At 41.6% G+C, this 26,255-nt stretch overlaps 1 protein-coding gene across 4 annotated transcripts in view; it reads left to right on the top strand.

Annotated features, from left to right (window-relative positions):
- Window positions 1-26,255, top strand: part of MACROD2 (MACRO domain containing 2) — a 922,980-nt gene that overhangs the window by 815,037 nt on the left and 81,688 nt on the right. For all 4 annotated transcript variants that reach the window (XM_019472914.1, XM_019472915.1, XM_019472916.1 and 1 more), the window contains exon 8: window positions 17,320-17,401. In XM_019472914.1, the coding sequence (XP_019328459.1) occupies window positions 17,320-17,401 (82 nt within the window). The remainder of the gene's footprint in view (window positions 1-17,319; window positions 17,402-26,255) is intronic.

The raw sequence follows: 26,255 nt of genomic DNA on the forward strand, positions 1-26,255 counted from the left end.
GGGGGGAAGAAAAGAAAAAGAATAGCACATAAAAAATGATAAAAAAAACCCCATTTTGCAATCAAAATTGCTCTGAATTAAGGCAGATTGAACCTTTTAAATAAACACAACATGAATGAAAGGGAAGTAGACGGTTCTGAATATTATGACGGGGTAAAAAAACCCATAAAAACTCCTAAAAACAGTGATTTGTATACTTGTTTCAAAAGAGAGCACGTTTCAGTTCCTCTGATTGAAAATATTTTTAATAGCTACTTTCTGTTGCCAGGACATGTTTAGTAGCAGGCTTTAAAACCTGTCCATGGCTATACTGTTTACTGTAAAGCGAGCATTTTCTTTTCGAGTTGTACTGATATTCACTAAAGGAATCCTGTCTGCAGCACTTCCCCACTCACCACCTCGAATCAGGGACTCTCAAATCACGCAACACACACTCACAGGAGTTTGCAACGGGCAATATTATTGAAGTCATTAACTTTCCAGGTAAACTTAATAGGTCAGGTTGAAGCCTCATGCGGAAAGTCCCACAGGAGGCTTCCAAGGCCAAAGGCAGGATCCTCTCAAGATTATTTTGGAGTTTTCTTGCCACTTCTTAGCGAAGGAAGGGTTAGGATAGTGGTAGCTTTTTGAGTGTGAGCTACAGCCGATGGCTGCTATGTTGCTCGCTCTGTGCCTGGCAGCATTGCTGCAGCAGGTCCTCCGTATCATTGGTGTTATTCCCTAGTGCCACGTTACAGGCTCCAGTGGAAGAGCTCTGCAGGGAAATGAAGCCTAGAAATACAGATCCAAGTGGCAGTATGTCCTGGGGCACATGGTAAGAAAAAGTGCAGCAGAAAAAACGCGCATTCCCAGAGCTGTTCCTTCTGCTGCTGCTTCAAATCCTCAGAGCCCCTTCTTGGATGTTTCAGGAGAAAATGACCTGCTCTGCAATAAAATGCCGCCTCCCTTTTCAGCGCAGTAAAGAGAAAATACCCATGCAGAGACGCTTATATACAGATAATGGCAGGAGGGATGTGACCCATTGTTCTCTTCCACGGAGGCAGAAGTGTTCAAGGGCCGTCATGGAAAGCCTGACCCAAGTCCACTCATAATCAAAGGAGGCCAACTGAGTTCAGTATGAACAGGTTGGAGCCAGAGCAACCTTGCAAATCATATCAGGGAGTTTCAACTAGGTCATATGCCTCTGCTTCAGTGGTTGTCTCATTTTCCTGTACTTCTGAAGAATGGATAGCGCAGTCTACATTGTTGCCAACCCTTGTGATATTTGATGTTTTTCTCAAAGCCTGAGCTTTGGAGGCATACAAGAAGCAGATTTTTTTAAGCTGTTGCATGTGTGTGCTTTTAGTATGTTTTTAGTCTTTGTAGTTGGAAAACACATGTGAAAACATGACCTGAGTTCCTAAAAGCTCAGAAATGGCAAGGCAGAAGAGGTACCCATAATTATTAGTTTGTGAAATGCTGTGATTTTTAAGCTGTTGTCAAGATTTTGGATAGTTAAGGATATAAATATGGTGTTTACAGCAACAGTATGTTTTCAGTTCCGCAGACAGAATGAGGCACGTACTAACCAAAAGCTGCGTTAGTCCCACAGAAGCTCAATCATCTATCACTCCAACGGGATCTCTTATTAGTAGGCAGAGTTGCCTTCTAAGGAGGAAGATGCCATCTTTGTTCTGTACAATAATCAGAAAATAATGAAAGTCTTCCTTCCCCAAGAAAGCATCATCTTGCCATGGATCAAGAGGCAGTTCAAACCATCGTATAACCTACCCTGAAAACTGGCATTTGTAGGAGTGTCATGTTTGAAATGTTATAGTTATAGGACTTCCATTATATGTATTATAAATCCACATTTTAAAGGGTTGTAATTTAACTGTGTACAGTCATTCTGCTTTGAAACTTGGCATAAAAATCACAGCCCTGGAGCAGATATTTTTATAACAGAAAATACGTGAGAAAATTGATTTGGCTTTTCAGAGATTTAGATGTGTTTAAGTTGTCGCTCAATGCATGAGATTTAGAGAAGCAAAATTTGTTGGTGAGTTACCAGATACAAGAACGTGGAGCTTTGGGTGTGTGTTACGTGATCCACAGCAAGTAATAATTTTGTTTTGATAATCATGAATAATGCAAATACAGGGACATGCTGTGTGAATTTTAACACGGGACTACTGAATGTTGGAGTCAGAAGCTAAATCAGTTGGAGTCGTCTCTGAGATCAGCTTTGCAGATGTTCCGTGAGTACTTGCAGGCGAAGTCAGTAGTAATGAATTTCGATAGAACCGCTCATCTCTGTAGGTGTTACAGTCAGGTCCTGGCTGTGTAATGGGGAAAAGTGCCACAAATTACCTCGACTACGAGATCAAGGACTCGCCGTCCTCTTGGCACTCGAGGTTGCAGAGAGCTGGGAATCGGTAGGAGCTACTGAAAAGAGGTGCCAGGTAGACTCATGTCTGTTATGGGAGTTGATTGTTTGAGTTGAAATGGTTTATTTACAACATTTGCATGAGATGTGCTTTTATTCTTTCTTTTGTTCCCCCTCCACCTACAGCAGATTAAAAGGCAGTGGAGAGTATTACGTAAGTCCGTAGCTTATTATTGTTGAATAATGTATATATCTGGAATCCTGACTGTACCATACAGATTTTTAACATCAAGAATTACTGAACGTGGAGAGCAACCGCATGAAAGCGAGGTGCCAGACGAGAGACTTTGGTGTTGTAAATTGCTGTAGCCCCCCAGCAGCTACACTGGCTTACACCAGGGCCAGCCTGCTCCCATTTACAGCAGCCAACTCTCCTCTGCCCTCCCTGCATTTTCCCTTTTTCTGTCTAGCTAAAATGAGATAAAGATGTTGCTTTGTAAGCGGGAAAGACTGAGAGCTCACCACGGAGCCAGGCAGAATAAGAGCAGGTGCTGAGCAGCATTTCCAGCAGTTCAGCTCCCTCTCGACAGGCTCGGTGCACCCCTTGCTTTTGAGCACAGGGCCCCTCCGGAGCCCAGCTTGGCAGCTGCACCGAATTGAGTGCTAGTCCTGCAAGGCCGCACGGTGCTGGGAGCCAGTATATGATCTCGCTGTGTTTACCTTATGGATAAGATATGCAGTGGAGCTCCCCCGGAGTGGTTTGTAAACTTACATTGTAAACACTGTAAAATGTTTCATCTGTTCAAAGTCAGTTGGTTCAAATATCCTTCCTTTCTTTCTTTCTTTCTTTCTTTCTTTTCTTTCTTTTCTTTCTTTCTTTCTTTTCTTTCTTTTCTTTCTTTTCTTTCTTTCTTTCTTTCTTTCTTTTCTTTCTTTTCTTTCTTTTCTTTCTTTTCTTTCTTTCTTTCTTTTCTTTCTTTTCTTTCTTTTCTTTCTTTCTTTCTTTTCTTTCTTTTCTTTCTTTCTTTCTTTTCTTTCTTTTCTTTCTTTCTTTTCTTTCCTCTCTTTTTAAAAATCTCTAGATTAGTTTATTTCAAGTGGAGAAAATATGTCCAAGCTTTATAGAGCAATGTTAACTGCACCAGATATTTCCCACTCTTGATTTTCTTTCTCCGTTAGTTCAAGAATAAAAAATGATGCTGAATAAATATACTTATCAGCTATCAAGGGTATAGTGGGGTAGTTGTTAATAGGAGATGGGTGTGGTATTACGGACAAGGTTCTTTAAAACTCTTTAAATCTGAACATCCGGACAGATTTGTAGAAGAGAAATTCTTGGCTAGGTTAATCCCACACAGACTAATTTATATTCTGGGCAGACATGTGTTTAAACAAATACAAGGCATGCGTAAAATATCTCCTGATTTGAGAGTTACAACAATGATGGAGCGTATCACCACCAGGTCAGCCAGGAAGCCAAAACCTCTGGAAACACGGAGCTGACCTGACTGCAGGTGGTACTCAGGCCAGCTGTAAGTCATCACTGTTCTTGTTGACTAATCAGAACAGGAGAATGGTGAAGTTTTGTTGGTTTCTGGTTATTTTAGACTTAGATTTCCCCCATGAACGTGATCTCGGGGAAGCAATTTTGTCAAAGATGGGATAGCCAAGCATATTTTTTTCAAGGCTGATGCAACAGATGCGCTTGTAGGTATAAAATGTGACCTTGTGAAAGCTCTCTGCACTCTCACTCAGGAAGGGAAACTCATGGTCGTGGCATCTCTTCAGTCACAAAGGGTAAGAGGGGAAAAAAAAGCCCAGACAGAGGGTGATCAGAGGGGAGGAAATCACAGAGTGGGGATAGATAATGATGATACTGTCTAGTTCTTATGTAATGCTTTTCACCAGGAGATCACAAAATAACTCGAGAGCTACAGCTCTCACAAAGGTGAAAGGGAATCCCAATCCTGTGTTATATCCGTTAAGCCTGTTGCATCTTGTACAGGTCAAAAAGGAGTTAAGTCACAGCTAACACTAGTGAGCCGCTGTTCTCAAATGGTTTGGGCAAATGAGGAGAATACAATAAAATGTTTGCTGTCTTGCTATACAACGTTAGTTACAAAGCTGTGAAGGCACCTTATACCTGGTATATATTGTGAAGAACTCAGTAATGAATGTGTTGCAGAAAATTTCCAGCTGAAACCCGAACAGGACCATTTACAAATGCTTTACTGAACAGAAGTGCCAAATCTTAGGTTAGGTTTTGGCTGTGGACCAAAAATACTTTCCACGAGAGGTGATTATTGTGTATGATTCATACAGTGAGTCCACACGAGTAAAAATAATACTGCTTAGCTCTCAATGTTCAAAGTGCTTTTACATTTTCAAAGTGCTATGCAAACATTAGTTAATTAATGGCATAAAGTAAGTTACATTTTTGTGCATTTACCATTGACATTTTGACAATAAATGGTTTTGGAGATTTTATATGCATCAGTGCATTTGAGCAGCTCATATAAATTGCGCTAATGTTCTCAATTTTATTTGAGCAACATCTTAGTAATTTAAATGCTTTTTATCTTATGATGAGCATCTTATGATGAGCAGATAGGTAGAGCGAAGGTTTTCTGAGGACAGCAACGTACCATAAATAAGGTATCTTCTTGTCCTTTCTAATAAAATGTAAATCTGCGCTGACTTGCCTCTGTGGCTTGTGTGCCATGATCTGCTGCAGAAATAAAAACACTGGTAAAAGTCAGAAACCACTAAGAGCCATCATTAGCATTCCAGCTGCGGAAACAGAGCTCCGTCCAGAAGATGGATTTTGTGGCATTGGTATACCCAAGGTTAGTCACTGGGACTTGGTAAAGCGCTGGAACATCTGCTGCCTATTTTCAGAGAACTGTCAGCCTATTACCATCTATTAAAATTAATTTAAAAGTGATCCCTTAGAGATGAATCTCTTTTTTCCCTTCCCAATCCTTGTGAAAAATGTTGGCATACAGTTGACATTTATATCCCAGCAGATTTTTTTTTTCCTAAACAACCCATATTAAAGTTGCAATATCATCTGTGGAAGACATTCGTCAATTGTATCAAGCTGGCTTAATGACCTTTCACATGAGGACATTTTGGCTGAATCGCAGACCGAGCTCGCATGCCAAATCTATAATCACATCTGCTCTCAAGCATAGATCTTCCTTACTGGTCCCAGACTCTCACAGGTGCAAATATCCCCAAACCAGGCTCTGAAGTGCAGCCATTCCCCGAGTTGACCTAGCCGCCGGCTCAAGTTCTTGAGTTCTTGGGGAATAAGTATTTTACATCAAATTTTCTTGTCTCGCTGCTCATTGTTCCTCCTGATCTCCCTTCTGAGTAGCAAGAAACACTGCAGAGGTTGCGTTTAGATCATACAGACTCCTGACTTGGTTTCTTTCAGGATGCTGGGAATCAGCCATTGCAAAATCTTGTGAAAATAACTCATCGCTCTACAGTCATTCTTATTTAACAAAAATGTACATTATTTTGTCATACCTACCTAAGTGTCTCAGGCATGAATAGGGTGTAATTGTGACTGTAAGAAGTGACTTTCTACAAAAAGAAGGACTAACTTTTGTGTGGGAAGGAGATAAATAGACTTTTTTTAAAAAATTACATATACTTTACCAGGCGTCTATCTGACACGCAGTAAGCAAATGATCCTGAGTTGATCTCCTTTTTGGAAGAGACACTGGAGTGAGCATCCTGGGAATGGAAGTGTTTTTCTTCTAGCAGTACTGGAAATTTAATAGCTTCCTCTTCTGCCTGGTTCTGTCTTTTTCTGATGGCAAAAAATATTATCTCTAGCATGTGAATGAGAGACATACAGTATTTGAGAAAAACAGCCTTTTTCTTTTAAAAATGGTCTTTAATAGCTTGCATTAATGAGTTTAATTTGATCTATAAATGACAGATAACTTAATCATAAAGCATTTTCTTCAAGGAGAGAGATAAGGTAATATTTACATAAATGAGATTCAGTCCAGGTTTTAGTACGAGCAGTGGTTTCAGAGCTGTTCCAAATTATGCGATGTGGCCTATATTCTTGGGAAAGCAATTTTTTTTTTTTTTTTTTGAAGGGCTCTTTTTACCTACAACAAATTTTTGAATAAGAGTTTTGCAAACTCTGTGTATATATTGTTCCTTTATAACCTGGGTAGCAGGTATGTTACCCCTTCACTTTGCTTCCACTACAGGAGTTTAAATCCCCTCGATGGGGAGTAATTATCAACTTTCTACACCAGTGTTATCTCTACCTATGTTCTCCCTCGAATAAAGAATAGAGAATATATGGAGGTGCTGGGGAGGAGAACTTGCAATACATTGCAGACGATCGCAGTGGTAGTGCTGCTAATACAGGTTAAGTGAGCACACTTCATCCCTAAAAGTGCAGATTTATGACACTTCTTGAATTTGTGGAAACCCAGCTGTAGTCAGACAAACTTGGTGTCCGAAGTGCTGCTGTTGTCTTCCCAACAGGGTGGGAAACGCTTAGCTGCACTGATCCAAAACGCCTTTGAAGTCAACAGCTTTTGGATAAAGACTAACTAACATGACCGTTAATGTAGGATGAAAGTGAGAATGATTAAAGAAGCGATAGCAAACAAGGGAAATTCGCAGTGCGAGCTTCCTTCAGGGACTGCTCTCAATTGCACTAAGTTTGAGGGACTTCTATATCAAATCATGTATTTTGCAAAGCTTTCTAAGATGAAACCTTCCAGGTTCTAGGTGTGTGTATAATTTTGTATGTGGGGGTCATCTGGCCTCTTTTGATGGAAATGCTTAAATAAGTTGAATTTTAAATGAAATTTGTAAGCTCAAGCCAGAATTTTTTCCTCTGTCAGTAATTTAGAACATGACGTGAAAAGCCCAAGTGACAGCAGTCAACAGTTGTAAAGTACCCCAGCCCCTGAGGTGAGGTAAAACCTCAGCTCGACCTCAGGGAGAAAATTGTTGCTGAGTTTATCGTGGCTGCAAATTTACCCTGCCTGTAACAGCACACTTAAAACGTTATTTAAGCCATCATTTGCTGCTTCTAGGAACTGTTTCTCCTGCTCTTTTTCTGCATCTCAAACATTTATTGTGCATCCTCGGGAGCCTGCTCGGGGCTTCTCGGCAGCACAGCCAGAAACTAAGATTTCTGTCCCAGCCACGAGACGCCAGACGCTCCTATTCCTGTGGCAGGAGGGGACACCCACCCCTGCCACAGGGAAGAGCGCGGGAGGAGGAGCTGTTGGGGCCTGACAGACATGTGGTTCCCACTGCTTAGGGACCTGGTGACTTCTCACAATGCCTGGAAGTCACTGCCACCCCCTGCCTCGGCAGCACAGCAGTAGGGAGCTTTGCTTTCCAGGGCATGAATTCCCCATTGTTCTCCCTGTTGGTTCCCAGCCTCAGGCAGCTCTGCCTCCTCCTGGCGCTGGCTCTAGCATCCAAACCTAAATTACTCATACCTGTCTGAAGGGTAGGAGGTACCATCACTTGGTGTCTCTGTGTGGTGTTAAAACCTGGGGCTGTTTTATATTCAGAATCTTGCAGCAGCCACAAAAATGATGGCAAGGAGGAGATTACGTTTGTGTTTTCAAGCATGTTCTTTTTTCTTGAGTGGTGGGCCCTGAGCAAGTAGTGCTGATTCTCCTGTTGGCGCTGGGAAGGAGTGGAAATCGTATTGGTAGATAATACGCAGTACTACAACAAAACTGGTAAAACCATCAAGAATACAAGAATTTTCTGAAGTGACACCTCAGCCTCAGGGGATCCAGCAAAGAGCTTTTGGTGTTAGTGGAACATGGCATCTTCTGGGAATTAGTTTACCACAGGTTGGATGCCCAAACAGGCTTAGGATGCTCATAATTATTGGAAACATTGGGGTATTAAGTCCAAATTGTACTAAAAAAATACTGAAAAATTTATGTTGCAAGGTAAAACGTGATGCAAAAAGTTGGCCTATGGAGTCACAACGCCCTGCTTGATTGTATGCCACAATACCATCTTATTCAGCGGAGATCCACAATGAGGATATAATGATAACTTTAAGTAAGCTGATGATTTATCTCCTCAAAAATGCATGGTTGTTGTAAAACTGCCTATCAGATATTTTCAGAGTACTATCCTTCACAAGCCCTTATTTAACACAGTTATATTTGCATGCATACCCTCTCTTCACATTTGCCATTTGTCACTGAGATAGCAAATTACATTCATCAGAATCCATTCATTCCCCCGGTTTCGCTGAATACAGGATTATCTTGGCTGTGTCAGCTGCCCTATGACTGGTAACTGTGAAAAATGGAGGTCGCCTTTGGATATTCCAAACATGTATCTTCAAAGGACAGTAGGTACTAAGCTGGAAAAGATTAATGGGCTTTATGTCATTGTGTTTGTGTGGCATAAAAGTGAATTGTGCAGATTGATGGATATCTTGGTAAAAACAAATGCATTTTTAAAGTACTCCCTTGCCCCTTTCCTGACAAGTTGTAGTGACCATCAAAAGAAACGTACTGAGACATTGCCTTAAATCCTAGGCTGATTTTGCAGGTTTTTTCACCTTTAGGAAACTGAAAAACTTTTAGCCGTTGAGCAAAAAACCACGTGGACTACTAACTGCTGGTTATTTTATAGTCTATCTGCGTTTGTATTAGCACTACAGGACTATCATGTCTTATTTGTCACATAATCATGCAATATATAAATAACTGGGTCACACAGAATTTCGTTGCTGACCATTTGTAAATTCCTCAGAAAACGTTGTCATAATTTCCTATTTCAGATCCAGATTGTTTCTTTAGGACAGCCGCTCTGCTTGTCTGGCAGGTGCTTTGTTCATACAAAAAAGTAACAGCTCACCACAAAGAGTCACCAGGTCCAAAAGGGAAAGCTCTACCTGTCTTTGAATAATACACTGTATTAAAAAGGTATTGAAAGCACAGAGTGGATTCTCTCAAGGAGAGTAAGTAACCTTTAAAAAACAACCAATGTATTAGGGAAAAAGAGTTATCATTATTGATTCGCACAAAAGGTATTGAGCACAGAGTGGATTCTCTCAAGGAGAGTAAGTAACCTTTAAAAAACAACCAATGTATTAGGGAAAAAGAGTTATCATTATTGATTCGCACAATACATGGGTACATTGAAAGGATATGCCAGAGAAAAACTGGTGGTGTGCAGTGAAGCTTGTGAACTTTGCTTGTGACTGTTGATAGGATTTTTTTTTTTTTCCCCTGTAGCATCTTTGCTTGAGAGAGAACAGGAGAAAAAATCCCAGGGTCCTGGTCTAGTTCTGCTACTCTTGTTCTCTGTGACCTTGGGCACATCAAATCTCCGCCTGGAGGCAGAGATCTATCAGAACTATCACAAAACTGTAATGCTTACCTGTGTGTGAGATCTGTGGGTAAAAGTGCTTCTCCACTGGAAAGTATTATGGTTTTAATGTGTTTCAGTAATATGGAGATAGGCTTATGCCATAGTGATAACTGCAGAGATGTGTCTGGCAGCCATGTGGTACAGGGAGTAATTTGCCCTCATCTGTTGAATACGAGCAGAGCTGTAGGAACAGGCGCAATAGACAGGGAGAGACCTTCTGACCATGTTTTAAATTTATCTTGAGTTTCACTGCTAAGTGTGTTGCTACTGCATTTTGTTCTAGAGGCAGGGATTGCTGCAAAGCCTTATGTACCGTTCCTTTGGGATGTTGTTTGTGTTAATATTTTAAACTTGTAATAAATTTCTGGTGGTTTTTTTGTTGTGTATTTTTTTTTTAATTGCCTTTGGACTTTTAAGTATCTTTCACTCCAAGCAAAGTATGCTTTCCGTCATGAAGTAGGATATTAAAGGACTAATAATAACTTTCCATTTCTGTTTTTTAACTTTAGTAAGACCACCATAGAAAAAAATTCCACTCTCTTTGTGATAAGCATAAATCATTTTGTAATTCATGTGGTTTGTATTATTTTTTTCTTTCAATGACTGCCTAAGTAATATGATGGTTTAAGTAAGAGTTGCTTCCTCACAGCTAGTCCTCAACGGGTATTTGCTCTTGATGTGATATCATAACGCTCCATTAACACCATTACTTGCAGGAGGTTTACAGTAATGTGGATTTTTATTTAGATTTTTGCCTTGGATTCAAAGAATCTCAAAACTCAAATCCATGAAAATCCAAGAGCTTTGTCCTGAGAGAATACGCCTTTCTCCCTCCACCAGCAGGACTGAAGGATGATCTAGAGATTGCCTGTTTGCCTGAAGCTGGGCTCATTGGGGTGCCTACAAGTTCAGGTAAATGGGGGTGTGTTTTGGCTCAGGTCTGCAGTGGATTTGAAGCTGGGCCACGTGTAAGGATCTTAAGGCTAGGTGAATTGCTTTGTGAACATCATCACACAGTTCGTTGATTGTCAAATTTACCGTATCGCCAGCCTGACACCTCTGCCCCGCTTAAATCTTGTTATGAGGATGGAAGCGGCGCCAAAGCTTTGTATTTGCCATAAATACTTGACTGAACTTCTTTTTGAGAATAATTCTGCAATTATAGACCATGATGTCATGCTGAAAGGAGCAGACAGTCAGCTAGGCTCTATGCTTTAATGGTTTCTGTGAAATTAGTAATAATACCAGGAGGCTGAATTTTAATTTACAGTGCTATGAAATGAGTAGTTTTTATAGTGCCTGAAGCATTCACCTTTGGAAGGAGTGCGTGAAAACTTCTGGCCTCGACCACGTCTCATTTCCAAGTGGGATGCAGTCCTCTTTGCTCTTTCTTTTCCGTCAGGCACACTGCTATCTGGACAGCTGGCCAGGTGTGCGTGGTGCTCAGGAAAGGCAGCACCTCTGGCAAGGTGGATCACAGCCTCTGTGAGGGATATGGCAGATGCCTGTGGTATTTTAAAAAGCTGATATTTCCATCTGTTAGTTGGTTGTGATGGGATTACCAGAAGATCAGATCAGGTGGAGGGTAGGCTGAAGGGGAGACTGTGAGCATCAAGAGCATCATTTACCAGTACTTTAAGGGGGCAGAAACAAACATGGGTCTCTTCGAAGTGTACCTCTGCATGTAGTCAATTCAACGCATCAGCTTGGTCCTGGGCAGGGAGGAACTCTGTCAGAAAACCAGAAAAGAGAGAGATGGAAAATGAGGACCCCGAAGATAAGAAAGAGAGAGACACGTGGCAAACCGAGTCCCTGCCACAGAAATAGAAGAAATTTTACACAGTTTGCAGGGACCAGCTAGGACACTCGTAGCCTGCTTCTGTGGTGCATCAAAATCTTTTCCTCCTTATTCTTTGCTTCCCACAGGTGAGATTTTGATTCCACAAGAGCATACCTTGGAAACCTGACTTAGGTGGCTTTGTTCCCACTGGTCTCTATCAGGGAAGTCTTGTCGGGCAATGAAAGCCAACGGGGCTGCCTTAGCAGCCGCGGTCTGAACAGAGGGAAAATGTGGGATTGTGGCATGGTTGAAGGTTCAGAGCTTCTTCCTTACAGGCACTGTAGTTAAGGAGTCTTAATGGGTACAGGCAGCTCTGAACTGTGCCTGTTAAGGATATGTTTGAGAAAGTATCTGAAGATTTAGGGTAATGAAATTTGAATATCAGAAGAACTTTAATTCTTAAGGAGGCAAATGTTATTTCTGGTGTTACGGAGTATAGGCACCGATCCAAGCACGCTGAAGTCAATAAAAAGCCTCCGTTTGGCTTCACTGAGTTTTGAATTAAGTCCACAGAATGTTTGATAAACTAAAAATGTTACAGCAAGCTTCTGGGGTTCACCATTGCCTTACGACAATAGGTCCTGGTGGGATCAGGCAGAGGTGTTTCACAAAAGGGATTTGCTACACGTACAAAGAGCAGAAAGCTGCTTCATTCTCTTTGTTGTTTGTTACCATTAATTTGATTTGGGATTGGGAAACATTTTTTACAAGTTAGCATTGTTTTTCTGTTGTGTATTTTCTGGTACGATTTAAATTATGATGAAACTTGCTGTTGCATATAATAAAAAGCAGTCACCGTCTGCTGGGTAAATGTCTTGGTACTGGGGATACGCATGAAATACTTGGGAGTGCTGAAATGCAGTTGGGTTTATTTCCATTGCGAGTTGTTATTTTGTTACGACACAAGGTGGCAATGACATGGAAACACTCATTAGATGAAATAGTCTAGAATGTCTTTTGGTCAGTTTTCTGCTTCAAATCCATGCTTGATATATACAGCTTGGCACCTGGGTATACATACAACTATATGTGTGACAACATTTGGCATGTCCTGTGGATTATGCTTGGCAGTGCCTCTTCGTAGCGATGCATAAGTGCACAACTATTACTGTCCCCTAAACAGATAGGGAGATTAAGTCAGAGGAATCGGACAACCTGCCAGAGGTCACAGCAAAAGAGCTGAGATAAAAACAGAGACATTTTTGATCCTCAAATGTATATAGGTACAGCTGTAAAGTATAAACTCCTCCTATATCAGTGGCTGCATGCGCAGATGTGCACATACACATGCAGCATCCTCCTCCATGCTGCAGTAGAGGGAAAGGTCCTTTAGGGGACTTGGTGTGTACTTTTAGTTTGCTGGGAAGGCAGTGCTTTTTTCCTTCTCAGAGAAACCATAAAAAAGGGTGTAAAGTTGCCAGAAAGCATCAGCAGACTCTTGTTTTATTGTGGCTTTGGATATGGTGAGGCTTGTGGTCATTTCTCCAAGTGGTGCATGTCCATCTTCTTGTTCGGTTTGCCTTCTGTGGGCAGAGCTGTCTCTGGTCAGCAGTGGCTGTGTGTCAGTGGAGCTCGGCTGCCGCGGAGGGGTGCAGCTCCCAGCCTTGCTGTGCGGTTTGTGGGACCCTCGGCAGCTTTTCATCTTTTCTGCGCTGCAGTGACGGTGCAGTCCCTGAGCACCCGCCTGCCCCAAGCTGCCATGGAGCTCTTCTAGACCATTAGTGGTCTATGAGTGAACTAACCCGAGGTGCATTAACCCACCGATAAAATTAAAACTCAATAGATGCAAAGTGCTCTCAAATTCACTGGGGAAAAAACAAACAAAACCCCACTGAACAAAAATCAGGAGGAAATAGTTTTGCTAGCTTCTTTGTATTAAGATCAATGCTGCTGCTATTAAGACCAACAGTGCTTTTATACCCAGTGGAGGGGTTTTCAGTTCATGAGATTGGGCTGTATCTTTGTAAAATCCTGGCGTTCATGACTGACTCTGGGTCCATCCCGGTGCAAAACAGCCTGAGCCCTGTGAGCCACACAGAGTCCCAGACGTTTACTTATCCTTATCAGGTGCAGCTAACAAAACCACCAGGAAGGTATCCTCCTCAACATTGAATGGACCCTGGCAAGAACAGCAGGGCCCAAGGGAAAAAAAAAAAAAAAAATTTAAAAAATAAAAATCAGTGTACTTGCAGCCTTGAGCTGTGAAGCTGCCTACTAAGTGAACAACTCATGCAATTTAACTCCCTTCTTCCTGTGTTGCAGTGCTCTTAATTTTGGGGTTCTTTGATCCACCTATTCGTAGCTGTGAAGCGAGCAGAATTTAATCAGGCTCTGACAGGGGATGGCTGATTTTAATACTGGCCTCCAAAAAAGAGCTGTCAATCAAGGATGAGCTTTAATACCTTCAACTTGCAGCTCCTTTAAACTTCTGCTGCAGTTGAGTGGTGCTTGGTCGGCTGTGGAGGAGCCAGGCACCTACAAAAGGCGGCGGGAGCTCCTTGGGCATGCTTGGGGAGGGGGGGGGTCCCTGGGGACTACTCCCTGCCCTCTGTAAAGGGGCGGCATGAAATGTCTAATCAAGTTGGCATTTCCTAGCCACATGAGAGGAGAGATTTCCTCTTTGAATAAGGAGCGGCTTTCGTAAGTGCGCATCCCAAAAGGCCTGCTGAGCTTTTGTGAGCCAGCACGCAAGGCAGGTTTGGAGTCACTTGGATTAAACCTTTCCTTACTGCAGCTGGAACAGGAACAGTGAGGACAAGGGTTACTTTCCATACCTAATTTCAAGTTATTTTAGCTGTGGATGTTAGATAAAACAGTCAATGACTGGCAGGATGATAGAATATGGTTTAATTTCAGATTTACTATCTGCCAACACATGCCATTCAATCAGATAAACACAGGATTTCAGCTGTCATCACAATATCTTATGCATACTTAAAAATAGAGCACTTTTTCTCACACCAAGAAGAAATTGCACAGGTTTATATATAGGATGTATACAGTCAGGAGGCTAGAAATTTTGAAATAGTCTGCCGTTTCTAGAGAGATTCCCTATCTTTAAATTAAGGAATTATATTAGAAGTAGTAGAAATTCTCAGGATTGCAGAATTTTTATCATTGTCAACTGCACAGAATAAATAAAAGTAAAGGGAACACCTTGAGAAGTTGAACTATGTAAAATGAGGGAAATGTCTGTAGTATTTACAGCAGAGGATATGAGACTATATGGAGAGCAAGATGACTGAGAACTTCTCTGCGTGGGAATGTAATCCCTCCTCTAGTTTATAAGTTTCCATCCTTGCTCTTTTGTCTGTCCTGGTTCACATATTGGGCCTATCACTGTAACGCATGAATATCTGCTTCGCTTGGGAGGCGGAGATAGAAGATGACAATCTAGCATCACCCTAGCACTATCCTAAACCAATTTTCACAATAAATGTAATTTAAGCATTCACTGTCTAAAGCTTCCCTCCTGAAAACACACAACTTTACTTAGGTGGAAACTCTCATATAGGTAAAATGTGGCACCACTTACCACCGGTGCTTCATGTTATAAATTTGTGAGTACACAGATGAGTATGGCTTTTTGGCTTGAGCACTTAACTGGTATTTGGGTTCTTTATTATATCTCTTGTGAAGAGTAGCTGATGACACAGTCCGGCATATTTTTAAGGTCTAGCCTGGTTTGTTTACGAGGGATGCACAGAACAGCTTGTTTCTGTGAACATCGTATGAGCAGACAGCAACAGGCAGTTTTCTTGCTGACAAATCTGCCGATATGCTTCCCTGGCAAGCAGCGTCTGCCCAAGCTCTGCCTTGCTGCTTTCTCTCCTGCTCACAAGCCTCTTTCTTCCTTAACGCCCACATAACCTGTACCTTCAGTCTCTTATTTCCCACCTAGTTTGCTCTTTCAGGTTTTGTAGTCAGTTTTGATTCAGAGATGTCCTTGTTAGCAACTACTAGCATTTTCCAGCATAACCGATTATTACCTGCTTTCGTTCTCCTCTGTATTCTACCAGGCTGCTCCAAAATGAGCTCTAAAATAACGTCCTGAGCTGCTCAGCATAATGGTATCTTTGAAGCCAAGACTTGTACTTTGCTTCGAAGAGCAGCTCTAGCAAAAGGACAGCATTTTCTACTGAAGATAAGGGAAAGAAGGCATTTTTTGGAGAGCGTTCCTCCCGACGGTTTCCCTGCAGGGGGGAGGCTGGTGCTTTTTCTAGCTCCTCTCTTGAGGAGCTCTGCTACAACAGATCGGCTTATTGCCCATGGAGACACGAGGACAGTATAATGCCAGCTAAGATGCTGAATTTCCTATTGCTTGGGCTTCACCCCTTTCTGGTTAATCTCTCATGCACTTCAGAGAAAAACTTGATTATCAGGTTGCGGGTCCCTCAGCTCAGCTGTGGGAGGGTCTTTTTGACTTCCACAGCTCCCTCCTAGAGCTGGGTTTTGGCTGCAGAGGCAATTTGTGCTGGGCTATGCAAACAGATAAAACAAAGAAATAGGAGGGCTAGAGTGAAGTCCAGTGTGGGTGTTTTTCAATCTTAAAGGCTTTGGAATTCTGTTTGTTTTTTATTTTGTTTGGCCTTTTTTTGTCTCTTTTAGAAAAGCCTTTCACATACAATGATCTCCCAAACAATTTAACATTGGTGGGTGGCACATACATTATGGGCTGTGGTTTCATTGATATGCGATATGCCGCTAAGTAGATGGCATATTAAATGTTTTATTTACCCTGTGTGCTACCTGTCATCTAATCAGCTTTTGTTTTTGCTGCATTCTGCTTGTATTATAGCAAGAGTAAGTGGTTTCATGTAAATTAAAACCACATGAAACCTTTTAAAGCCATTTTAAAATACTAAATGGTTTTGCAAATAGGTTTGTCGGACAAGGATTGGAAAAAGAGCTCTTTGCTTACCCATTTACTCTTTTGTATGCTTATTAGAAGCCCCCCATGTGACTCTTTCATCAAACATTGCATCCCAGTACTCATCTAGAATGCCAAAAGTCATTTGTACTGTGCTCAAGAGTGGTTTGCATAAACAGCACATACAATGATCTCCCAAACAATTTATTTGAAAACATTGGTGGGTGGCACATACATTATGGGCTGTGGTTTCATTGATATGCTCAGCCTCGCTAAGTAGATGGCATATTAAATGTTTTATTTACCCTGTGTGCTACCTGTCATCTAATCAGCTTTTGTTTTTGCTGCATTCTGCTTGTATTATAGCAAGAGTAAGTGGTTTCATGTAAATTAAAACCACATGAAACCTTTTAAAGCCATTTTAAAATACTAAATGGTTTTGCAAATAGGTTTGTCGGACAAGGATTGGAAAAAGAGCTCTTTGCTTACCCATTTACTCTTTTGTATGCTTATTAGAAGCCCCCCATGTGACTCTTTCATCAAACATTGCATCCCAGTACTCATCTAGAATGCCAAAAGTCATTTGTACTGTGCTCAAGAGTGGTTTGCATAAACAGGAGGCAGTTAACAAAGAATACAGTTGTGAGCTGCAATTGCAAATGTTATTTTATAAATTACAACACAGATGCACAATAAAGTCAAAACATGTATCCCTATGATGTTTTCTTGCTTGCCTGGAGCATGAAAGTGTGTTGGCTTAAAAGTTTCTTTGCTTTTATTAACTATTATTGCCAGTGTTTATGGTTGCGATCATTTCACTGTGAATAATTTTGTTTCTTACAGGTGGATCGTATCATCTTCTGCGTCTTTTTGGAGGTTGACTACAAAATTTTCAAGAAGAAAATGGGCGAGTTTTTCCCCCTAGGTAGGTATAGTAATCGAGTGCCATCTGACTTTAAAAAATGATGCAGCAAAGAGACAACAGTTGGCGACCTTTCTTCTTTCCCTGCCCAAGCCAAATATTAAAATGTGAACTTTCTTTAAAGAACAGCTGGACATAGAGGCTCTGATCCTGGAGAAATGCAGACATTTAAAATTTGTGAACTGGTAAAACTACTTGTGATACTGCTTTAGCAAAATCAAGGCCTGCTTTTGTATGCTCAGTACAGCTAGTTTCTTCATTCTCTGCTGTATCCGTATCTCCTCCCGAAACCTGGTGCGTGGCACTGGCTGTCTTGACTCTGAGAAGAAAATGATTTGCACTAATGTATATAGCTCCTAGTGTATATTGCTTTTCCATCCACTTTGTACATGCTTTGCTCTTTCGTTAACGATGCTGGTAGGGTTTTTCTGGGTCTGAAAAGATACCGCAGGGGTTAGAGCCCAACTGTGTCTGAATGAGAACTTTAAACTTGAGCTGTCCCTGTGCAAGAATGAATGGGAGAAAGATGGCTCTCGCCGGAGCACTTGGGAAATGTTAGCCATTCATCTTGCGTTTCACACAGGAGGTTACTTTCTAGAATTTAAGAAAACCTGGTGGATAGTAAATTTGTTAATCCCCCTCCCCCCCATATGCCTGTGATTTATTTTTATCGTATATCATTAGAAATGTGTTCCATTTTTTTATCAACCCTAACCTTCTCCTGTTCTATTTTGTTTTCTATTACATCAGTCCTACTGTATGTGACAAGATCCAGATTTTAGTATTTTGTTTTATCACCCGCTTCAGAAGTGGCAGTCACTTAAATACTCCCCATGCTGTCTGTCTGTCTGGTGGAAAGGGCCTTTGAGTAATAGGAAGCAGAACTTTGGTGTGTTGTGTGTCTCCATTAATTCTACAGGACTGTGTTGTCACAGTAGCTGCAGTGGTTTTTTCCTTTCGCTTTGGCTGGTGGTATGGAAATTGTGATGCTTCTGTCTCATCTCACTAGAACAAAGCTTTTTGTAGACGACTTTGTAATCTCCAGTTTGCAATGACTGGCAGCTGAAACTTAATACCTATTGAATAATTCAGGTAGCAGAGAATGGTATCTAACCGCTTAATAATATTTTTGTCTGGAGCACATTGAACATGCGTTTCAAAGGCTGCATTCATGTCTAATCCGTTCATTGTGTGATTTTATTTTTTTTGGCAGTGTACCCCAGCACATAGGATAAAGTGGCAGTATCCTGCCTACTGTTGCTGGCTCTGTCCCTGCCCTTCAGATTAAGCGAGAGTAGACTACAGTGTCAATTTGTCAACAAATTAGAGCATTAATACTCACCTTCATCGTTAAGGTCTTTGAAATCGCAGATTAAAGCCTGTTGTTATATTGTTGTTATAAATGTAAAGCCCACTTGGGTTTGAAAGCCTGAGAGACAAGAAGATGCTTCAGAGCTGAAGCATGGCAAGACCAAAGGGGAAAAGAGAGAAAGATGGGAGATTTATTCTTTTGGGGGGTTTTCAAAACCTGACATAGTTGAACTCCTGTCTACAGAGAACCTGTGTGGTTGGGTGTCATGTTATATAAAGACTTATAATTGCATTACACCACGTTATATAGATAATCAGTCGTACCATAGTTTTAAAAGTATGTTTATTCTCATGCATGGAAAGTTTTTACATTTTTTTTTTGCTGGAACTAAAACCGGGAATTTGATATGTGACCATAGAGAGGTGGTCATGGTAGGGATCCTCTAAGGTACAGCAAATCCAGTGGTTTGCAGGTATGTGACTATGCAAAAGGTTGATCCAGTGCTTACACAGACAGCTGTCCAGAGAAAGATGTTTTAGTTCTCAGCAGCCACAATTTGGTATAGATCACTAAAAGATCTCAGGACCCATTTTCATAGGCTCCCTGCTGCAATTTTCTCATAACTAATAATTCTGAGTACCAGTTTTGATATGCCTTAATGATGCTGGTTTCCAGAAGGACCTGAGCACCTACTGGCTGGTGAGCTGGAGCTTTAAAAGAAACCAGTTTAGCATCTAAAACTTTATCCCTGACTCAGTGAAGGATTTCCTGTGGTTAGGTCTGTAGTCAGTGATTTGGGAGATGTGATTTTAATGTCTTGTATCACCACGGACGTTTGGTATGCCCTTATAAGAGTCACTGAGATCTTCAGTTGGTGAGGAGACAGGGAGAGGCAGGAAAGATACATGCTACCCAAATGACTCTCCATTACTGTCCCTGGAGAAATGATCAGTATCTGGGTCTCTCTCCTGGAGGAGCGCCCTAATGATTAATATATAGTCTCAGGCTTTCTTTGCCATCTTGAATTGGCACTTTTCTGCAGTGTATCACCACTTCACCAGATGTCAGCTGAAGTCAGCCCCATCCTAAATTGCCTATAGCCTGCTGGTGAGAACGTGAGCTGAAGGTCTGGATGGTAATCACCAGATGACCATCATGTCTGCTGTTTGTTCCGTTTTTCTGATCTCTTGTGAATTGCCATCTGCATTTAACATAGTAGACTTTGACGAGTTCTCAGCAGACTCTCCTACTGCAGGGATATTCCATCTCTTTGCAGGACTGGTTTCTTGCACAGAGGACTTGGTCAACGTGGCTCTGTGTCAAGGAATTAGCAACTGTCTCTACCTTTGGCAATAAATTCCTGATGTTTAGACTGTGGAAGCAATTGCCAAAACTGGTGGTTTGGTTTTGGTTTTAAGTGAATCTATTAATGTAATGAAATGAAAGTCCTTAAGGATAGACTTGCCCTAAATTTAAATTGATAGGACACTATCTGAACACTCACAGGAGAGAATAACACTGAGATACTACTTTAAGCTTAGAGAAAAAACATCGAGACGTTTTTAAAGTGTCTCACATTCAGAAACATTATGAAATATATCTACTTTAATATACGTGGATAAAAATGCTTAGAAAGAAGAATATATTCATGGAGTTATATACATAAATAGTTATTACTTTAAACCCAGTGCATTAATAAATCCAAAAAGACATCCAAGTGCTTGAGCTAGTCAAGTGATAATGAAGTGAAGCTAGAGTTACACCTCAGTGCATTAGAGTAAGTGGAATATAGATATAGGGAAATTGTTCCATTAGTTGAACATATCGTCAGGCCTATTTTGCGAGTGGAATGCCAAAGAAATTAGTCGAGTAATAGTACTGATACTAAGACAACTGCCAAAAGCCTTGTCATTTGCAAACTTTAAATATATATAGGGGTAAGAGGCAGACTTCTAAGTAATTTCATGTCTTAGGAGCAAAGCTGTTCAGTAACAGACCAGTTGTCACAGTCTCAGCATTTCTGATTTAATCTCAGTAATCAGTAGCCTGTACAGAACCCAAGCCAAAGCCAGCGTGCTCCAAGGGGGCATGCCACTTAATCTTTAACTCAGACTTAGCATCTCATCCTAGTGGTTGTCCAGAAAATCCCTGGTTTAGAAGGTAAAGGGTCCTGGTCCACACAGAATTTTCTGTTGAACCTCTGGGGTTTTGCTGAGAAGTTTTTGTATGTCCTGGTAGCAAAAGAGCAAGGGTGGAAGACTGTTTCTGTAGAACAAACAGCCTTCTGTGCTTAAGATGGATCACTGTTTTAACATATTAGGTGCAACAAACAGTGATTTTTTTTTTTTTTTTTTTTTAAACCAATTGAGTCCTATCTCCTAGTGGAATGAGGTAGCCGAGCCATTCTCCCTTCAGATGTATTGGGAAATTCTCTCTGCTTAATCTGAGGGAATGTCTTGCTACATGCCTTTCAGGCAACGAAAATATCCTTACCTGCAGTTCTGGCTTAGATGTGTAGTTTTTACATCGCTGGATTCATTGCTACTAGTATTATGAGTGAGCTTTCTGGGAAAGGAGCTGATACTTGTACCATTTTTTTCTCTTGGAATCCATTGTTTCTTCTAACAGAATTCTACATGGAGCCTAGATACTAGGCATTACTTTTATTGCTAAATATATATATTTATAAGACTGACCAGGAAATGCTATAAAAGCAGTCCCCCTTGAAAAGCTAGGTTTACCAACACTTACCTTACAGTGATACGTACTTCTAGGATGCTATTCGTAGGAGTAAAATTAGGGGTATTTGTAAACAGTTTGCCAGCTGGAGGCAAAGATATCTTTTTTTTTCCTTCTGTATACTGTGTATACCTAGCTACTTAATATGTCAGATAGATAATCTTGTAAGGACCTTTGGCAAATGCTTATTTTTCATGGTGGCTGTTGTATATTATGAAAGGTTTATCTTAAATTGTAATGCTTAAAGTATTTCTAAATCTACCACCTGTTATCAGTGTAATGCTTAGTATTTCTAAATCTACCACCTGTTATCAGTGGATTGGAGAGGGGAATCATTTTTTCTGAAAACGTTCTTTAGACAAAAATAATGTTATAAAGGGTAGGTACTGGGAAGCTGCAGCATTCAAGGTTATATTACATTCTTACTACTTTAAACAGAGTAACAAAATTACTTCACTAAAGCATCGCTAAAATTGTTAGAAAGAGGACAGGTTTGCACTTCTATTAGACCAATTGATAGATGGAAGATGCAAGCTTTTAAACTCCGTGTCCTTTCAGAGCTAATGAAAGGATGCTGAGCCCAAGAGCTTGTTCATTTTTTTTGAGCCATATCAGTTGGTGTTAGGAGAAAGAGAGAGAAATTGCTTCATCTTGAAAAAACTTTCTCTCCCCTCTGTTCCAGGTTATGACATTTAGTGCATTTTCTGCTTTTATCCTGGTTGATGAAAACACTGTTCCCCCTGCCCAAAGCATATGGATAAGAGCTACTGTCTTATATTAAACCTCCTGTTACTTCAGGAGGATGCATAGCATCCTAGTTGTGCATAAATGTGCAAATATATTACAATTACAGAGGAAATTCATTGTTAAGAGATCTACCAGGCTTGGAATCAAATTGGAAACTGTCTAAATGGCTGAATGAAGGGCTTTGTATTAAAAAGGCAGATCCCTGCACTAATACGTGAGTGAACTCTTAAGCAGAGATTGTAATTTCTGTACTGGTATTGAGAATCATCGCCCTCTCCACTTACTATGGCAGACTTCACTGGGGCTGAAGCAGTCCTCAGTGTGAACAAAGCAATCATCAGTTAGCCCTTAGTAAGTAACCCTGTATCAAATGGGTAATTCGTTTGATAAATTTAGCCTCTCTATTTGCATTTGCAGTGTTCATGAGCCGATTCGTTTCCTTAATTCATCACCTCAATATATTCCACAAAATATTTTTCATGGGCTTTATTTTACTATGTGGATAGGTGCCAAGCGGTTTACTGGAAGTACCCGATATCCTTTATCTGAGATTTCACCTGGGTAGTGATTTGCCTCGTGAGTCACGAGGCTCTGGTTTTTCTGACTGGTTCAGGCAGGCGTGCAAAGACCCACCAAGGCTTGGAGCCCCCCAGAAACGGACGTTAGGGAGTAAGATTTGGGGGAGTTTGAAATCCCTTTGGCCTTCTCCTGCTGATCAATGAAGGGCCATCCTGAAGGTTTTGGTTGCAGCTACTTTTCCCATCTCCACGTAGAGTTTTCAGGTTGTCATGTTCACAGCTGATAACTGCCTGTGTTTTCACACATTTAAACTAGAGGCAGTCAGACTGTCATCTCCCTTTCTTCACTGCGTTCCCTCACAAAGCTTTCAAGGCACTGTGGATGGGCTGGGTCCCTGCTGATGACATGGAGCCTAAATTTGTGTCCAGACACCTGCTGTGGGTACACGAACATGTCTGGGGCTGAGCCGAAGCTGGGACAGAGCCAGAGTGACCGGTCACAGCAGCAGCAGACTGGGACATGGTGTCACAGTCTTTGGCCTGTGCCCTGGTTGTGGTCAGGATCACCTGCAACCCAGGCCTGTTTGCTGGAAGGAGCAAAATAAGTCTCGCTTCCCTGACCCCACAGCTCTGCTGGAGCTGCAATCCCTGCTGTTGTATTGGGATGCTCAGGGGACTCTCTGGTTTCTCTGGCTTGTGAAACTTTTGACTTGTCACTTGGAGATCCTGCTTGGAGAATGTGCAATGAGATGGTGCATGAGCATGCATCTCTTTCCTTTCCAGGGCTATGTATCAAGCCATTGAGAGTGTACCAGGGTACCAGTCGGTATTTATGCATTCACAGCCATCTGGCCTGCTTTGGACTCCATGCCAGCATTTAATGTTCCCCCCAGATTGGGAATCTGGGGGGGGGAGTCTTGTGTTCAGGCAGAGATGAGTGAGGATTTTTCGGTGGGTGGAAGGCAGCAGTGGTGTTGGAGAAACTGTGGCACACTGACAATTTCACATGGGTGTGAAATGCTCTCTGCACCCCTTTGAGCTGTCTTTATATTGGAGGATGTCATCCTCAGACGGCTTCTGCAAGACCCCTTGCTGAACGACTTAATTCAAAACAGCTGGGGAGAAGCACAGCCCTGCTGTTTCCCATGATGGCTCCTTGTCCCTCAGGAGCGGAGGCTTCAAAGGAAGCACTACCCATATCGGGGAGTTGGAGGAGCCTGTGCACCGGAATAGGATGCTGGCTTTGCTCTAGTTCTCTCTCACAGCACCTACAGATCCTGATAAAGTACGCTCCAATGTAAATAGGGTGCTGTAAAAATTGTTCTCAATCCAAAAGTTTAATATAGCCATAATGCTTAAAATATCTGTCCATTTCAAATGTGTCTGAAACAACTTACCTCATAAAATCTCAAGCTAACTGAAAGTTAAAGGTGTTCATAAAGCTGTGAAACAAAATTTTTGTATGCCTTTTTGTCTTCATTTGCCATGACAATGGCTGTGCCAGGCCTGCCTCTCATTGGGGTTGTCTGACTCAGCCCCTTTTGCCAGTGTCTCGATGCAGTGCAGGAGGATGAACAAGAAGCAGCTCAGGAGTGGAGCTTGGGAGGCAGAGTGTGTAATTGATGGCTCAGGTACTATTTTCAGCATCTTAAGAGATATGCAGACCAAAAGAGGGTTCCTAGCACCTTCTAACATGGCAGTGGGTTTCCAGTACCTAATAAAAAGTTAATGGGCAGTTTCCTGCTTCAGTTTGAATCATAATAAAGCTTCCTGGTACAAACCCTTCTGAATTATTTCCTGGCTGACTGCTGACAGAGCATTGCTCTAGACTTTGGCTGTGTGTTGCAAGTATTGGTCACCTCAAAATGTGGGCTTAGATCCTCTGGTTATACATGGTTTGACAGAGGCTTGTGATATTGTCCGCTATATGGTCTGGAAAATTAATTGCCTCCTCATTCCTGATAGCAGCAATGGCGCTGCTTGGAGCAGGGTATGGACAGACAATGGGACCATAACCTGTTAAAGCACTGTACCAGCTACTAGGAAGAAAATTAACTCTATCCCAGCCGAAACCAGGACAGCGGTGTTGTCAGGAGCTTTTGCTTTGCTAAAAGGAGCCTCCTCTTCTTTGCTCCAGTAGCATCTTATAGACATTTTCCTTGTCTCCTTTTGTGAGACTGACGATGGAGCCTGCAGTCAATCCAGAAGTCAGGGGAAATGGCTGTTTCTATGTATTTGTCCACTCCAAATCCCTGAGCTCTCCAGTTCCTGGGAGACACCTGGATAAGGGCTGCGTTGAAACAGCGAAGTGGCAGGCGATGAAGATGCCCTTGAAGGCACGGCGGTCAGGCAGTTGCAAGGACCAGGCTGCTGCATATGTTAACAGAGTGGGAGAGCACAGGGAAGATGATGAGTGCAGTAATTAGAACGGTGAATATGGAACGATTATTTACCATCTCTTGTAACACAAGAAGTGCAAGGTGTCCCAGGAAGTGATGGATCGGGATGAAAACAGGCAAAAGGAAGTAGTTTTTCATCCGGCACATAGTTAGAGTATAAGAATGCTTGCTATGAGGTGCCACGGAGCCTGTAGGTCTTAAATATAGTTAAAAAGAGGATTAGCTCGACCAACAGAGGACTGGTCCAACAATGGCTATTAATCACCCCGGTCTATATGTAACCTTAGGCTCAGGGAGAGGCTGGTAGGGGGAGGGAAATGTATTGCTGTTCTGTTCTGCACTCAGTCCTTCACACACAGATGCCTGGCACCAGAAGGTGAACAAACAGAAGCTTTTTCTGTATAATACCTTACATGAATACATCTTTGAACAGGGATCTTTTCTTCCTGCTGTGTTGCATGTCGTGGCATCCCATGTAAAGCATTCCAAATGCATTTTATGTCATGCTCAAAAATAACCTGTCCTCTCTGGTCACTGACACTGAGTCACTTCACGTGCTGGAGTGCTTCTGATTGCAAAGGATGCAGTTAAATTTGTGTTTGTCTCATTTAATTGCCTCTGCCTTCGGTTACTGATGAGCTTTTGTTAGAAGCTTGTATTTAGAAATGTGTCGCCACATGCAAAACATACCATTTTGTGTGTGACTACTACATTAGCATACATGTGGGTGAGAAATCCACTTCAGCCCTTGTGTAAACAAATCTCAGTTGTTATCAGTATTTTAGGGCAGGGAGGAAATAAGGAAGTTTTGCAATAGGTTCTTTTTTAAAAAATGATGTACGTTTTCCCAAGGAGTGCCTCATTCCTTTTGTGTAAGGTAGAAGCATCTGGGAAATAGAAATCCGAATCTGATGCTGGCTGTGAGCACCATTTCCTGCACTGGAACAATGTTGTCCAGTTCACTCGCAGTGGGAACGTCAGCTAGCGCGTAGCCTTTATATGCAGCTGAGGCTCGTACGGGTATATGTATTTTACAGCAGATCAAGTGATACGGTACATAAAAGAAGCCATCCATGTGGTGACAAAAAATCCAGTGCCTAACTTCTTAGGAGGTTGGTACTAAGGATTTCTATTTGATATGG

Source organism: Aptenodytes forsteri, unplaced genomic scaffold, assembly GCF_000699145.1.
Source record: "Aptenodytes forsteri isolate BGI_AS27 unplaced genomic scaffold, ASM69914v1 Scaffold5, whole genome shotgun sequence".
NCBI lineage: Eukaryota > Metazoa > Chordata > Aves > Sphenisciformes > Spheniscidae > Aptenodytes > Aptenodytes forsteri.